General features: G+C 33.3%; 2 protein-coding genes across 2 annotated transcripts; both read left to right on the forward strand.

Annotated features, from left to right (window-relative positions):
- Positions 1–8,322: 8,322 nt before the first annotated feature.
- On the forward strand, positions 8,323–9,692 carry LOC135139754 (DNA fragmentation factor subunit alpha-like). The gene is made up of 2 exons (XM_064070083.1): positions 8,323–9,011; positions 9,062–9,692. Exon 1 carries the CDS (start codon positions 8,412–8,414, stop codon positions 8,970–8,972), a length of 561 nt encoding a protein of 186 aa, XP_063926153.1. The 5' UTR covers positions 8,323–8,411; the 3' UTR covers positions 8,973–9,011; positions 9,062–9,692.
- Positions 9,693–16,282: 6,590 nt separating this feature from the next.
- On the forward strand, positions 16,283–16,888 carry LOC135139761 (guanine nucleotide-binding protein subunit gamma-1). Its single transcript, XM_064070092.1, has 2 exons — positions 16,283–16,370; positions 16,424–16,888. Exon 2 carries the CDS (start codon positions 16,564–16,566, stop codon positions 16,774–16,776), a length of 213 nt encoding a protein of 70 aa, XP_063926162.1. The 5' UTR covers positions 16,283–16,370; positions 16,424–16,563; the 3' UTR covers positions 16,777–16,888.
- The last annotated feature ends 270 nt before the right edge of the window (positions 16,889–17,158 follow it).

Raw genomic sequence — 17,158 nt, forward strand, 5'->3', positions numbered from 1 at the left:
CAAAAATTTGAGCTTTTGACAGTTTCTTAAAAAAAAACACAACAAATTCTGGTATACAAGACCAAGATTTTTAAAATTTTCGGTTTTTTAAATTTCCGAAAAATTTACGTATTTCATTGTGATAATTTTGGAAATATAGTTGTAATTTTCGAACAAATGTTACCGAAAATGGCTTCTGCAAATCGAAATCAACGAAAAAATGGCTTTAAGCAATTTTGAAGGTGCTTAGAAACGGTCAAAAATTTCAACAATTTGAAAACCCACAAAAAATTTTGAGATGTAGATGTAAACGAACTAATTCGAAATATGATGATCCCAGACCGATTGTCGAAATTTTCAGTTTTAAATTTAGAATAACTCAAAAATAGTCATATTTTATATTTGATGATTCTGAAAATGTGGTTGGAGTTTTCGAACGAAAGTTACCAAAAATGACTCCTGCAAATCTAAATCAACGAAAAACGGCTTTCGGTAATTTTCGAAGGTGCTAATCGTAGTTTTTTGTTATAATATATGCTCTAAGATCAATTTATTATTTGAGAAGAAAAAAATGGGAGACCGGGTGGGTGGGCGGGGTAAGTTTAACTTTTTCCACAGTCATTTAAAAGCAAGCAATAGCTCCACCCACCCACCGCCTCTTCATTCCAGTGATTACTCTTGATACTGTTCACTCATTTACCAAAATCAGCCTTATCTTAAAAAATAGTAGCCCCGCGCACCCCCCCTTTATTTCGTTGAAGGGTAAGTCATTTACAAAAGTTAGTCCTATCTTAACAGGTTAGTACTAGCTCCACCCACCCACGCTGTTCTCGTTCTAACGATTTTATTTCTTTTCAGTATGAGATCCACCTTTCATTCGGACTAAATTAAATGAATCACTGAAATGAAAGCGGGGTGGGTGGGCGGGGTTAATTATATGTTCCTTTGAAGAGTGAGAATGGGAACTAATAAAACGTAGGATGTTAAAAAAAAGCACTAATCATAATTTTTGTTATACTGTTTGCTGTAAGATTAATTTCTTATTTCAGAAGAAAAAAATGTGAGAACGGGTAGGTGGACGGGGCGAAGTTTACATCTTCTTACAGAGTATTTTATAAGCAAGCAATAACCCCGCCCACCCACCCTCTCGTCATTCCAATGACTACTCTTAATATTGTTAAGTCGTTTACCAAAGTCAACTTATCTTAAGAAATACTAGCCCCGCCCACCCGCCCTCTATTTTCTCATAGGGTATGTAATTTTCCATAGTCAATCTTATCTTATCAAGTACTAGCTCCACCCACCCACCCTTTATTTTCTTAGAGAGTAAGTCATTTACAAAAGTCAGTTCTAACTTAGCAGGTACTAGTCCCACCGGTGCTGTTCTCATTCTAACGATTTTATTTCTGTTCAGTATGAGGTCCAACCTTTAATTCGGACTGGATAAAATGAATCACTGAAATGAAGGCGGGGTGGGTGGGCGGGGTTAATTATATGTTCTTTTGTAGAGGGAGAATGGGAACTAAAAAAATGTAGGTTGTTAAAAAAAGCGCTAATCATAATTTTTGTTATACTGTTTGCTGTAAGATCAATTTCTTGTTTCAGAAGAAAAAGAAAACGGGTGGGTGGGTGGGGCTCGATTTAACTTTTCCTTAGAATCTTTTATAAGCAAGCAATTGCCCCGCCCACTCACCCCCTCTTCATTACTGTTTGCTATAAGGATAATTTCTTATTTCAGAGGAAAAAAAATGGCAGAACGGGTGGGTGGGAGGGGCTAAGTTTTACTTTTTCTAACAGAGTCTTTTATAAGAAAGCAATAGCCCCGCCCACCCACCCCCTCTTCTTTCCGGTGATTACTCTTAATATTGTTCAGCCATTTACTTTAATTTAAAAAATTCATTTAATTTCAATTTCAAAATTTTGAAAATTCAAGCTTTTGGCAAACTTTGCTAAAAATCCACAAAGTGGTATTGAAAAGCTGATTCGAAAAACATAACATGTTGCTGGTCGCAGATCAGAATTTTTAAAATTTTCGGTTTCAAAATTAAGATTTTCAAATATTTCAAAACTCGATATATTTCATTTTGGTGGAGTTTTCGAACAAAGTTGCCGAAAATGACTTATGTAAATCGGAATTAACGAAAAATTAGCTTCATATAATTTTGAAGGTGCTTGGAAAAGGTCAAAAATTTCAAAAATTTCAACTTTGGCAAAGTTGCCTAAAAACCCACAAAAAATTTTGAGATGTAGATATCGACGAGCTAATTCGAAATATAGTTTATTGATGGTCCTAGACCGACTGTCGAAATTTTCAGTTTTTAATTTAGAGTAACCCAAAAATAAGCGTATTTCATTTGATGATTCTGAAAATGTGGTTGGAATTTTTCGAACAAAAGTTGCCAAAAATGACTTCTCCAAATGGGAATCAATGAAAAAAGGCTTTAGATAATTTTCGAGGGTGCTAATCTTAATTTTTTATTGTACTATATGCTGTAAGATCAATTTCTTATTTCAGAAGAAAAAAATGGGAGAACGGGTGGGTGGGCGGGGCTAAGTTTAACTTTTTCTTACAGAGTCTTTTATAAGTAAGCATTAACCCCACCCACCGTCCCACCCCCTCTTCATTACTATTTGCTATAAGAACAATTTCTTATTTCAGAAGAAGAAAATGGCAGGACGGGTGGGTGGGCGGGGCTAAGTTTTCTTTTTCTTACAGAGTTTTTTATAGAGAAGCAATAGCCCCGCCCACCCACCCCATCTTCATTTTAATGATTACTCTTAATACTGTTCAGTTATTTCCTTTAATTAAAAAAAATAATTTAATTTAAATTTCAAAATTTTGAAAATTCAAATTTTTGACCAACTGCTAAAAATCCAACAAATTTTCGGATATAGGTTGTATTGAAAAACTGATTCGAAAAAATATGTTGCTGGTCCCAGTTCAAGATTCTTTAAATTTTCAGTTTCAAAATTAAGATTTTCAAATATCCCAAAAATGGCCAAATTGTATTTTGGTGTATTTTGGAACATACGTTGCCGAAAATGACTCCTGCAAATCGAAATCAACGAAAAAACTTCAAGTAATTTTCGAAAGTGCTTGGAAAAGGCTAATCGTAATTTTTTTGTTATACTATTTTCTGTCAGTTTTTTTTTATTTTACAAGAAAAAACGGGTGGGTGGACGGGGCTAAATTTAACTTTTTCTTACTTTAATTTAAAAAATTCGTTTCATTTAGATTTCAAAATTTTAACAATTCAAGTTTTTGGCAAACTTTGCTAATTCTCGGCTATAGGTTGTATTGATAAGCTGATTCAAAAAACATAACATGTTGCTGGTCGCAGATCAGAATTTTTAAAATTTCCGGTTTCAAAATTAAGATTTTCAAATATTCCAAAAATTGACATATTTCATTTTGGTGGAGTTTTCGAACAAACGTTGCCGAAAATTACTTATCTAAATCGGAATAACGAAAAAATGGCTTTATATAATTTTGAAGGTGCTTAGAAAAGGTCAAAAATTTCAACTTTGGCAAAGTTGCCTAAAAACCGACAAAAAATTTTGAAATCTAGATATCGACGAGCTAATTCGAAATATAGTTTATTGATGGTCCCAAACCGATTGTCGAAATTTTCAGTTTTTAATTCAGAATAACCCAAAAATAGTCGAATTTCATTTGCTGATTCTGAAAATGTGGTTGTAGTTTTCGAACAAAAGTTGCCAAAAATGGCTCCAGCAAACCGAAATTAACGAAAAGAGGCTTTAAGTAACATTAAAAAATGCAAAGCAATGTGCTTTAGTCGCAAAAGTCGTCCCTCAGTTCCATTGTACCTACTAGAAAATGCGCCCCTAGACATAGTTAGCAATGTCAAGGATTTGGGTATCTATTTAGACACTAAATTATCTTTCGTCAGTCACTGTGAATATGTTGTTTCTAGAGGTAGAAAACTTTTGGGGTGTTTAAAGCGGTGGACGGTGAACTTCAGTAACATCAGAACCATTCTGATATTATACTATTCGTTAGTTCGATCTATATTGGAATTCAATTGTGTCAACTGGTCACCGTTTTATATCACTCACATAAGCCGAATTGAAGCTGTCCAAGTCAAACTTTTAAAATATGTCAAATATAAGTTGTGTGGTGATGGTATTGTGTTAGCAGATACAGACCTTGTTGCATCTTATCTGTCAGTACATACACTAGAAAATCGTCGTAAGTATCACAAACTATGTTTTCTTTTTAAATTATTAAATGGTTTAATTGAAGCCCCCATATTGCTAGCGTTGGTAGGTCTTAATGTGTCAATCCGTAAGGTTCGTACGCCTAGGCTGTTTTTTATACCAGTTCATAAAACGAATTATGCATTACATTCGCCTCTAAATAGCGTTTTGATGATTGCTAACGAATGCAACACTTTAGAGTTTTTTGGTATCTCCCTCAACGCCTTCAAGAAAGAATGTCGCAAATTGTTACTATTATGTTAATATGAATTGTTATGTTAATATTTTGTTATGTACTTTATGTAATATTTTTGTTATGTACTTTATGTAATGCCTTTACATCTTTCGGCGTAATAAAGCACTATTATTATTATTATTATTATTAAGTAATTTTGGAAGGTGCTTGGAAAATGTAAGATTTATTTCTTATTTCAGAAGAAAAAAATAATAGAACTGGTGGGTGGGCGGGGCTAAGTTTAACCTTTTCTTACAGTCTTTTATAAGCAAGCAAGTGCCCCGCCCACCCACCCCCTCTACATTCTAGCGATTACTCTTAATATTGTTCAGTGATTTACTTTATTTTAAAAATGCATTTAATTTAAATTTCAAAATTTTTAAATTTAAGCTTTTCACAAACTTTGCTAAAAACCAACAACAAATTCTCCGATATAGGTTATATTGAACAGCTGATTCGAAAAACATATGATCAATATTTTTAAAATTTTTTGTTTCAAAATTAAAATTTTCAAATATCTCATCTTTTATACTATTTGCTGTAAGATTTATTATCTCTGATTTCAGAAGAAACGAATGAGAGATCGGGTGAGTGGGCGGGGCGAAGTTTAACTTTTTCTTTCAGAGTGTTTTATAAGCAAGCAGTAACCCCGCCCACCCACCCCCTCTTCATTCCAGTCATTACTCTTAATATTGTTCAGCCATTTGCTTTAATTTAAGAAATGAATTCAATTTAAATTTCAAAATTTTGAAAAAAAATTCATTATTTTGAGTTCGAATGTTTTTAAAATGACAAAAAAGGATAATTAAAAGCAAAATGCCAGAAACTAGAGGACGTTCTATTGAAAACAGGAGCTTGAGTATGCTAGATTATTAATTTTATGGACTGCTTAATAGCAGTTTTAATTTTTTGTTTTTACCCTTATTTGGTTTATTCTACCGCCACTGACTAATTAGAGGAATTTGTAAATTAAAATTTTTGTCACTCTTAGGCTTATATGACTACATTTTTTTGTTATGTTGTTACTTGAAATATTTACATTTTCTAGAAGAATTTCTTGTTTGTCCAGACTTCAATTTTTTTTTTTTGTTTTTACAGTTAAACTAAACGAAAGTCGTGTATTTACTCCAAGTCAAACTTTTTCTCTTTCTATCTTATGCACTTTGTGTGAGACAAAAAATCGCCAAATTTTGTGTAAGTCGTAAAGTCTTATGTTAAATTTTGAAAAAAGTCAGTCAAAAATGAAGGGATTTAACGACCAAGAAAAATGTCTTCTAGAATTAGCCACATAAAGACAAATAGTCGATATGTTATAACTTGTAACTTTTTCTTATTAAAGCTTCCGTTTTTTCGTTTTTTAATGAAGTAATTAAATGGTCCAATTTATAAAAAAGAAAAGTCAAAATTTACCATGTTTTTACTTCCCGAGCGTAAGCAAAGGAAGTATTGTAATCGAGTCCGTCGGCCGACTCTCTACTTTTACGTTTTCTCGATCTTTCATGACCCCTAGAAGACGAAGAAATAGGTCTCCCATTTCCGTCTGTCTGTCCGTCCGTCTGTCCGTCCGTCTGTCCGTCTGTTGTCCCGGATTTTTATTAGACAGATAATCTCCGAAAGTACTCGACCGATTTTTGTGAAATTTTGTACTTATATTAAGAATATCATGTAGATGGTAAAACGCTAACCAAAATTTGTCTAATCATCCCCACCACTAATGCGATGACGTCACTTCAAAATTGTACATAGTAAATGGGTTTTCAATTGTATAAAATCACATAGTCCTACACATGTAGTTTACAACTCCGAATCGACTTTTCACCTGAAACGTCCAGATTTTTGGAAAAAAAATCAAAAATATTAAACAACATTTTGAAATTTAATTTTTAATCTGCTAACCAGAATGCTTTGAAATGTTGCAGATGTTTTAAGGCTATAAAGAGCATCATAAATCTTTAGTCAAAAAATATTTGCTTATCCCCTCCAAAAACTTGATGACGTCAGCTCAAAAGTTTGTGGAATAAATCATATCTAAAATGTACAAAATATGATGAGCCTGTACTTGTGATCTATCACTCCATTCATATTTTTTGGATTTGCATATACAGGGTGACTCAAAAAAATTAATGAATGCGTAAATATATTTTATTGATTTAATCAGGAACTACAAAACCGAATGCTCTGAAATCTTGCAGATGTTTTAAGGTCATAAAGAGCATAATAAATGTTTAGTCAAAATATATTTGCTTATCCCCTCCAAAAACTTGATGACGTCAGCTCAAAAGTTTGTGGAATAAATCATATCTAAAATGTACAAAATATAATGAGCCTGTACTTGTCATTTATCACTCCATTCATATTTTTTGGATTTGCATATATAGAGTGACTCAAAAAAATTAATGAATGCGTAAATATATTTTATAGATTTAATCAGGAACTACAAAACCGAATGCTTTGAAATCTTGCAGATGTTTTAAGGTTATAAAGAGCATAATAAATTTTTAGTCAAAATATATTTGGTTATCTTCTACAAAAAACTGATGACGTCAGCTCAAAAGTTTGCCGAATAAATCGTATCTAAAATGTACAAAATATGATGAGTCTGTACTTGTGATTTATCATTCCATTCATATTTTTGGATTTGCATATGCAGGGTGACTCAAAAAAATTAATGAAGGCGTGAATTTATTTTATCGATTTAATTAGGAATTACAAAACCGAATGCTTTGAAATCTTGGGAATATTTTAAAGTTATTATAAGCATGGTAAACTTTTGTTCAAAATGTATTTGTTCATCCCTCCTAAAAAAATGGATGACGTCACCCTTAAATTTTGCTGAATAAATCCTATCTAAAATGCAAAAAATATGATGAGTTTGTACTTGTGATTTATCATTCCATTCATATTTTTTAGATTTTCTTAAGAGGTGGTTCAAAAAAATTAATGAAGTCAATTTATTTTATTGATTAAATTAAAGGCAACACTTATTATTAGTATTACACCCCAACCAACCCAATTTGGTAGACACAAAATTTGTTAAAGGAAAAACTCGGTTAAAACATAAGGGTAGCACGCTTATTTACATCGACTTTAACATTACAGACCTGCATTTGTTTTATGCGCTCACTTGGTTCCGCGAATGTGAAATAGACATGTTTATAATCAACCAATTGTGAATTTCACCGTCAAAAATTAAAATAAAACCCCATGTTTTATATAATAAGCGGAAGTCGAAGCAATAAAACCGATGGTCGTTTTATTTACAGTTTCTCTGTTTGACTCTCACGTATGCTGTTACGCCTGTCATCTTAAATTAAGAATGTTTATACATACACGATTTTCAGTTGCCTCTGATACGTATACGTGAGTAAATTGTTTCGTTATTTTATTGATTATTACAAATCAATATTCAAAACGACCCAATTCATTTTCCCGAAAATTTGAGAATATAATAATTTTATTCTTAGTATTACACTACATCTATCCCAACTGATATACGTGTCCTTGCAAAAATGTTGATGACGTCATCGCATTTTTTTTTTAAATTCCCACTACAAAAATGTAATGAGAAAAAAAACACAATAGGCATGCAGTCGTCAAGTTTCCGACAGCGAGGGAAGTACTGTCTAAACTCTTTAGACCAATTTTTTTTTGTTGATGGGTTTAACATAATAGCAGAATACAGTAGTTTTTGATGGTGTACTGTATTCATTCAAAGTATTATAGGGTGCTTATCCAACGTAGACCAACGTCCAAGAGTCCAAGAGATAGCCGTCTTCGGTTCTTCGTCCCCAGTTCGGTCCTGTCGCCCCCTATTGATCCGCCGTCATGACCGAGGTTGACCCTTTGCACGTCATGCGCACCGCAACCCGCCGCACGCTCGTGCATATAGAGTGGCATTTAGGGCGGCAACCCCCATTTCAAACAAAGAGCCGGTGCGGCACACACGCGACCCGTAATAAATGTAAACAGTGGCCCAACCATGGAAGATGCAGACCAGCAGCAGGGCAAACCGTTCAAGATCACGGACTCCACCCGGGAGAACCGCAAAGGCGTGGTGGCCGCCAGCCTCGAGGACCTAACCTCCAAAGTCGCCGACAAGCTGAACGTCGCCGGCGAGGTGACCGTGGTCCTCGAGACCGACGGCACCGAGATCGACGACGAGGAGTACTTCGCCACGCTCGAGCCGCACACAAGTCTTATGGTATTGAAGGAGGGCCAGAAGTGGATGCCCCCGGCGCCGCCGTGCCGCCTCGCCGCCGACCAGACCGACGACGGCCGGGGCGGCGAGCTGGTGGGGCTGGTGGGCAAGCTGCGCCACAATCTGTGCCACGTGTCGCTGTTGGGGGGCGCCGAGCTGGAGCTCCTGGCTGACATGGACCCGGACTCGCTCGTCGACATCACGTTTCCTGACCGGATTTTTCTCGAGCAGCTGAAGGAGGCGTCGGGGAGGTTCTTGAGCGAGAAGCGGCAGGCGCAGGACGCGATGGACCTGCTCAGACTCTACCAGGAGAAGGAGGCGGAGGCCGGGGAGGCCAACTGATACGGCGTGCCCGACGAGCTGGAGATCCCCTTCTGATATGTGAGTTGGGGCGGATTTTGGTCTCGATTGAGTCTGGACTGTGTTTTCAGGGTCGCCTCTACCCCGAGTTGAATAAGACTGATTGCCAATAAATTACTGTCCTGGCATAACCCAATTGCTCAATCACTGCACAGCCACGTTTACATAAACACCAACGTTGGTCGACACAAAATTCTAACAACGCAACAATAGGTCTTTTCATCACGTAAGGGCACGACTCACAAACCCTACATATGTAATCGCCCCGTATTCACGTTATACATACATACATCCGTGTTTACAGCTCTTGTTAGTGAATTATGCAGTTACCTTAGCTGTGATAAATCAAATTCTTAGATAGACGTGACTTTTCAAACTAGATCCCCCGTTTCAAATTCACTAACAAGACGAACGTCATACATGTTCTTTACTATACCTATCGATAGGTTTTATTATCGGCTGATTTCGTATAATCCTATACTTGTATACATTTTAACAATAAACTTAGTTGTTAAGGATGACTCTCATTACCCCTCCACAGAACTTCGAATTCAATTACATTTATCTGAAAAATTCTTCCAGAAAAATTAATAAACTTTGATGTACTGTTGGTTGCATAACCATTACATTTTTAGGTGCTTCGTTATTGGGTTATCGAGGTATCCGATCACTTTCATTTGAAGAAAATGTCATTGAATCACCAACCGAGAAAGAATATGTAGACTCAGTGTCGGGTATTACTTATTTGTAAATTAATAAACACTACCTGTTGCGTTCTGTTGGCACAACTGGTACCACAAACGTCAAGTAATTATTGCAGTTTGAATTTCCCCAACTACGACGAAATGCCTGGAAAAACTCTTCCAAAAGTGATTTCCGAAAAAATTTAGTCATTTTTGCTTATACAGCGTAAAAAATGAAAAAAGTATTGCCAATAGAAGCACAAATTTGGGTAAATTTCCCTCGGGAATGTATTATTTGTAACGACGAGAAGTAGTTAATAGGTCAGAATATTGATTACTTGAGACCTTGACGGCGCCGTAGGCAGCGTCCATTAATTAAGCTCCTAAATGAAATTTCATCTACTCCCATGAGCAATCAATTTGACACACTTTGAAACGTAGTAACCTACATACCTAATAACCTCCTAAAAAAACAAATAGTGTATTGTTGGTTGCCTGCACGATCTCCGCCCCTTTGTTACACACTATTCGGTCTAGATGTCGCCACTCAAGCAAACTGTCATCAATATTGTTTGACCGCCAATAGTACAATTCGAGATGTTAAAAACCGTTTTTATTAAATGAGTTGTTTTTGTTTGATATTTTTTCTTGTTGTTATAAAGATTTCATTGTTTTAACTAAATAAGCACATTTCTATTGAAACACCACCTGTCGATTTTGCTTAAAATTTAGCAATTGGTAACAGCTTTCGTTGCCAAATTTACGATTAACAAGTGGTGTTTCAATTGAAATGGAATAGAACAACATATAATATACTTAGAATAACATGGGACTCAAAACCATGTTTTTAATTTCGTGTGGAGAAATAAGTATTTTGCAGTTAAGCTCCGCCCCCTTTGTTCACGGCGAATAAAAAAAATCATCACAATTGGGATGGGGCGGGTGGGTGGGCTTACATTTTGCCTTTTTGTTTGAATATGTGTAGAGTTCTTTTCACGATTTAAAACATGCTTAAAATGGAAAATTTGTATTAGGAAATATTAATTTTGCAATTAGGCTCCGCCCCATAATCCAAAATCCATGTTTTCTTGGAAAAATGTATCATTTTAACCCTGATCTAAGTTTCTTGTTGTGAAAAGATGGCTACGTATATTAAGAAAAAAAATCCAAAATATATATTTTCCCTTTTTACTTCCCGAGCGTAAGCAAAGGAAATATTGTAATCGAGTCCGTCGGCCGACTCTCTACTTTTACGTTTTCTCGATCTTTCATGACCCCTAGAAGACGAAGAAATAGGTTTCCCATTTCCGTCTGTCTGTCCGTCTGTCCGTCTGTCCGTCTGTCTGTCCGTCTGTCCGTCTGTCCGTCTGCCGTCCCGGATTTTTATTAGACAGATAATCTCCGAAAGTACTCGACCGATTGTTGTGAAATTTTGTACTTATATTAAGATATCATGTAGATGGTAAAACGCTAACCAAAATTTGTCTAATCATCCCCACCACTAATGCGATGACGTCACTTCAAAATTGTACATAGTAAATGGGTTTTCAATTGTATAAAATAACATAGTCCTACACATGTAGTTTACAACTCTGAATCGACTTTTCAGCCGAAACGTCCAGATTTTTGGAAAAAAAATCAAAATTATAAAACAACATTTTGAAATTTAATTTTTAATCTGCTAACCAGAATGCTTTGAAATGTTGCAGATGTTTTAAGGCTATAAAGAGCATCATAAATCTTTAGTCAAAAAATATTTGCTTATCCCCTCCAAAAACTTGATGACGTCAGCTCAAAAGTTTGTGGAATAAATCATATCTAAAATGTACAAAATATGATGAGCCTGTACTTGTGATCTATCACTCCATTCATATTTTTTGGATTTGCATATACAGGGTGACTCAAAAAAAATTAATGAATGCGTAAATATATTTTATTGATTTAATCAGGAACTACAAAACCGAATGCTCTGAAATCTTGCAGATGTTTTAAGGTCATAAAGAGCATATTAAATGTTTAGTCAAACTATATTTGCTTATCCCCTCCAAAAACTTGATGACGTCAGCTCGAAAGTTTGCCGAATAAATCATATCTAAAATGTACAAAATATGATGAGCCTGTACTTGTCATTTATCACTCCATTCATATTTTTTGGATTTGCATATACAGAGTGACTCAAAAAAATTAATGAATGCGTAAATATATTTTATTGATTTAATCAGGAACTACAAAACGGAATGCTCTGACATCTTGCAGATGTTTTAAGGTTATAAAGAGCATAATAAATGTTTGGTCAAAATATATTTGCTTATCCCCTCCAAAAACTTGATGACGTCAGCTCGAAAATTTGCCGAATAAATCATATCTAAAATGCACAAAATATGATGAGTCTGTACTTGTCATTTATCACTCCATTTATATTTTTTGGATTTGCATATACAGAGTGACTCAAAAAAATTAATGAATGCGTAAATATATTTTATTGATTTAATCAGGAACTACAAAACCGAATTCTTTGAAATCCACTGCGAAAAAAAAACATAATAGGCATGCAGTCGTCACGTTTCCGACAGCGAGGGAAGTACTGTCTAAACTCTTTAGACCAATTTTTTGATATATCGATTTCTCGATCTTTCGATTTTTAAAATTTCTGATTTTTCGAATTATGAATATTTTCATTTATCGTTTTTTTTAAGTTTAAATATGTATTTCAGTTTTAAATTTTCCGGTTTTTCGATTTCGGGCTATTTCGATTTCTCCATTTCTCGGATCTTTTGATGTCTCAATTTTTTAATTTCGATTTCTCGGCTTTTCCATTTTTCAATTTTTTTTTTCTTCAAGTTTTTAGATTTTTAAAATTCTCCATTTTTCGATTTTATGTTTTGTTATGCTTCGATCTCCCGATTTTAACCTTTTTAAGGTGTATTTCCAATTTTTCGATTTTTCAACATTTCAATTTTGAGAATGTCTATATTTTTCAGTTTTTTGATATTTTTATTTTTCAACTTTTTAAATTTTGATTTTTCGACTTACCGGAAATCGATTTTTGGGTTTTTCAATTTTTCGATTTTTCAGTTTTGAGATTTTTCAATTTGTCGATTTTTTGGTTTTTCATTTCTTTAGTTTTTCGATTTTTAAAGTTTTCGAATTTTTAAATTTAAAATTTTTCAATTTTTCGATTTTATTTTTTTTACGTTCCGAATACCCGATTTTAATTTTTTTTATGCTTTTCAATTTTTGGTTTTTCTAAATTTTCATTTTTCCATTTCTCAATTTCTCGATTTTTGGACTTTTTGATTTTGTGTTTTTTTTTAATGTTAAATTTTTCGTTATTGTAATTTTTCCATTTTTTTAATTTTAGATATTTTGATTTTTCGACATCTTGAATTCTCGATCTTTTTTCAGTTTGAATTCCTCGGTTTTTCGATTTTCCAAAATTTCGATTTTTCAATCTTTCGATTTTTGAAAATTTTCGATTTCTCCATTTTTCAGTTTTTGATTTTCCAACTTTTAGATGTTTCATATTTTAGAGTTTGCAAATTTCACGAGTTTACAGTTTTTAATTTCGTCAATTTTTCGATTTGCAATTTTTCCTGTGGGTTTTTAATTTTCTTTATTTTTTCAATTTTCCGTTTTTTTAATTTTTCATTTGCAGTTTTTCTGGTTTTCATTTTAATTATGTAACACTCCTAATAATTATAATTTTTAAAGTTGTTCACTTTTTCAGTTTTTCGTTTTTGGAATTTTTCAATTTTTTCGGTGTTTGAATATCACAGTTTTTGGACTTTACAATTTTCAAGATTCTATAATTTTTCGATTTTACAATTTTTGGATTTTCCAATTTTTCAATTCGAATGGTTTTTCTTCTTTCCCATTCTTCGATTCATTTTTTTTTTTAGATTTTTAAGTTTCTCGGTTTTTAGTTTTTCATTGTTTCAATTTTTGATTTTTTCGAGTTTTTAACTTTTCGAATAAACAAAATCGAAAAATTATAAAATAGAAAAATTGTAAAACTGAAAAAGTACGAAATGAAAGCTTCGAAATATAAAAAAATTGGAAATCAAGAACTTAAAAAATCAAAGATTGAAAATGTAAAAAATTGAATAAACAAAAAATTTTAAAATCCAAAGAAACATAGGAAAAATAAAGATAATGGAAAAATGAAAAATTGTGATATAAAATCAAGAAAATGAAAATTACAAAATCGGGAAAATGAAAATATCGAAAATCTGAAAAATATAGAAATTGAAAAATTCCCAAAATTGCGATGTTTAAAATTGAGATAGCGAAAACTTAAAAATCGAGAAATCGAAAAATTTTTAAAATTGGAAAATTGAGATATGAGAAATCGAAAATTCCAAAAATGGAAAAATTGAAACACATTAACAAAGTAAAATCGGGAAATCGAAACATAAAGATTATAAAAGGGAAAATTGAAAAATTTTAAAAATCGAAAATTTAAAATATATACTAGAAAAATCGAAAATTTTGAAAATCCAAAAACCAAGAAATCAAAATCGAAAAATTGAGACTTCAAAAGATCGAGAAATCGAAATAAGCCGAAATCGGAAAATTCAAAATTGAAATATTTACTTAAAAAAAGATAAACGGAAAAATCGAAAAACTCAAAAAAATCGAAGTTAAAAAATCGTAAAAACAAATTCCACTCGATTTTCCGTTTTATCGATTTTGCAATTTTTTGTTTCTTCAATTTTTTCCATTTTTTTAATTTTCCGATTTTTCAATTTTTCGAATTTTCTACTTTCCGAATAAACAAAATGGAAAAGTTATAAAATAGAAAAATAGTAAAATTGAAAACTCAAAATGAAAAAACGCAAAAGTATAAAATGAAGGCTTCGAGAAATCTAAAAACTTGAGAAATTGAAGAAACGGAAAATTCAAAAATCGAAAGATTAAAAATTGAGAAACTTAAAGATCGAAAAATTGCGGTCGAAAAAACGAAAATTATTGTAAAATCTAAATATTGAACATTGGAAAATCGAGGAATTGAAAATGTGAAAAATTGAATAAACGAAAAATTGTGATATCAAATCCAGAAAATGAAAATTGAAAAATCGGGAAAATGGTATAAAAAAAATGAAGAACATGAAACATCATTACGCCGAACATGTTCATTGCGCTACACATAACCTCAATTTAGTCCTTAATGATTCTGTTAAGAATGTACCAGGAATTTCCGCATTTTATGATTTAATAAATGCTATATACGTCTATTTCAGTGAGAGTTTACCGAGATGGCAACAACAACAACAACATTGAGATGAAAAAAAATAATAAGTGTGTTATAAAAAAAACTTTAAAAAAGTTATGCCCCACCAGATGGTCATCGAGATTTGATTCTCTAATTGCCATTAGATATAATCTCTCAACAGTTATGAGCTGAAATTATTTTAACATCAAAAAAGAAAAGTGAAATAGATGAAGCTGTAGCTCTTCGTAAAAAAATGGATTCATTTGAATTTGTTGCTCTATTAGTATTTCAATGCAAAATTTTAGAAAATGTTAATTTGGTCTCAAAAACTTTACAGAGTTCAAATATTACTTTAGATGAGGCTTGTAAATGGATGGAACATCTAAAAGACAAATTTCAAAGTATACGTGACAATTTTGAAAAAATAATGGAGGAATCAAGGAAATGTGCTGATACCTGGAAAATTAACAATTCTTTTTCAAATAAACGTATAAAGAAAGTAAAACTGTTTCATGACGAATTATGTGAAGATACCGTTTTCAAAGATTCCACTGAAAAATGTAAAACAACCGTTTTCTATCCTGCTCTTGATATTTTAAACATTCAAATTAAAGATAGGCTTGAAAGCATGAAAAACGTCAGAAACTATTTTTCTTTTCTGGAACCACAGGAAATGTTGAATAGTACAGACGAAGAATTTGTGGAGGCAGCATCAAAGTTGGCAAATAAACACGAAGAAGATATTTCTAGTGCAATCTGTGGGCAAATCGTTAGTTTTAAAAACATTGTTGTTGGTGAAATTATTCAGCAAAAAATAACTAAAATTACAGATATTGCTAAGTTTCTCTTTATGGACAATAATTTTTTAACGGCAGAAAGATCTTTTTCTAAATTAAAATTAATTAAATCATATTTGCGAAGCACGATGAGTCAAAAACGATTAACCAACTTAGCTGTGTTGAGCATTGAGTGTGATCGATCCCAAAAATAGATCTCGACAGTGTCATACGCGAATTTATGAACTCTCGACAACGTCGAATGAAGCCAGTATAATCAATTAACAATTTTTAAAAATTATTATGTGTATAAATTATTATTATTTGTAAATCTGTGTTATTCGGGGCCACTACTGGTAAACCAGTAATTTCGTATTAATTTTATATTACTTTTTAAATTTGGTGTATGGGGGCGCTTACTATAAACTGCGGGGGGCGCAATGAAAATTAGCTACGCCACTGTTGAATTCCCTCTTCTGCATGAATAATATTATTATTATTTATCTGCTAATCACAGAATCCTCAAAACCGCTTGAAAAAATAACCGCAATCCTGGTTGCCTATATCCAAAATTCCGCTAAATCTCTACATTATTACACACCACTCACTCCAGATGTCGCCACTCCACCAAGCCACCAACTGTCATCAGTGTCATTTCCCTCGACCCCTAATTCCCAAATTTGACAGCTCCGAAGCGTCCAAAGGAAACGTACGAGTCCACTAACAATCAATTTCCTGTCCATTAATCGGGTTGTTTTGCAGTTCCGCGACGTCGCCGTTGTGGCTTTGACCTCTCCATTCCGCCAAGTGCATTTGTGCGGTGACGAAAGCCGCGCCCAGTTTTCCGTCGTATCCGCTGTTCAACAAAGTCTGCAATCATAGGCCTGTCAGACACAGCTTTAATGGACATGGTTGTCTCAAATCTGCAACAGCAACGCGCCACCACCGAGCAGCTCAGACGCGAAGCCGCCATCAAGCGACTGCCGGTGTCTTTGGCTGTTGCTGATATCATCAAGTACATCACCGAACATGAGCAAGACGACTGTCTCTTGGTGGGGTTCTCGAGCCAGCGGGTTAACCCGTTCAGGGAGAAGGCACCCTGCACTCTGTTGTAAATAAGGGAGGATGGGAGCCTGATGTCTTCGTGTTGTATTGTATTATTTAAGTTTCGTAATCAAGTAATCATTATACATACTAATGCTATTTAATAAAGTATTGTAAGAGCAATAGTGGCAAAATGGTTTTTTTCGCACTGACCTACATTTTGTTGTATTTAGGTATAATTACACTTTGTGTAATTATATCCTTTTTATTTAGTTATGTTGGACGGTTCATTTTTAAGGTTAAGATAACACAATTTCAGGAAAAAATAAAACTTTCATGTCTATTTCAATACGATTTTTAATGTTTGACATTAATTTATTAGCTAGTCCTACTAGTTTTTATCACTTTAGTCGTATATAAGTGCATAGATCAGTTTAGAAATAAAATATTTTG

The sequence above is a fragment of the Zophobas morio genome, unplaced genomic scaffold (assembly GCF_036711695.1).
Source record: "Zophobas morio isolate AGI-343-1 ecotype UQ-CSIRO unplaced genomic scaffold, CSIRO_AGI_Zmor_V1 ptg000033l, whole genome shotgun sequence".
NCBI classification, from domain to species: domain Eukaryota; kingdom Metazoa; phylum Arthropoda; class Insecta; order Coleoptera; family Tenebrionidae; genus Zophobas; species Zophobas morio.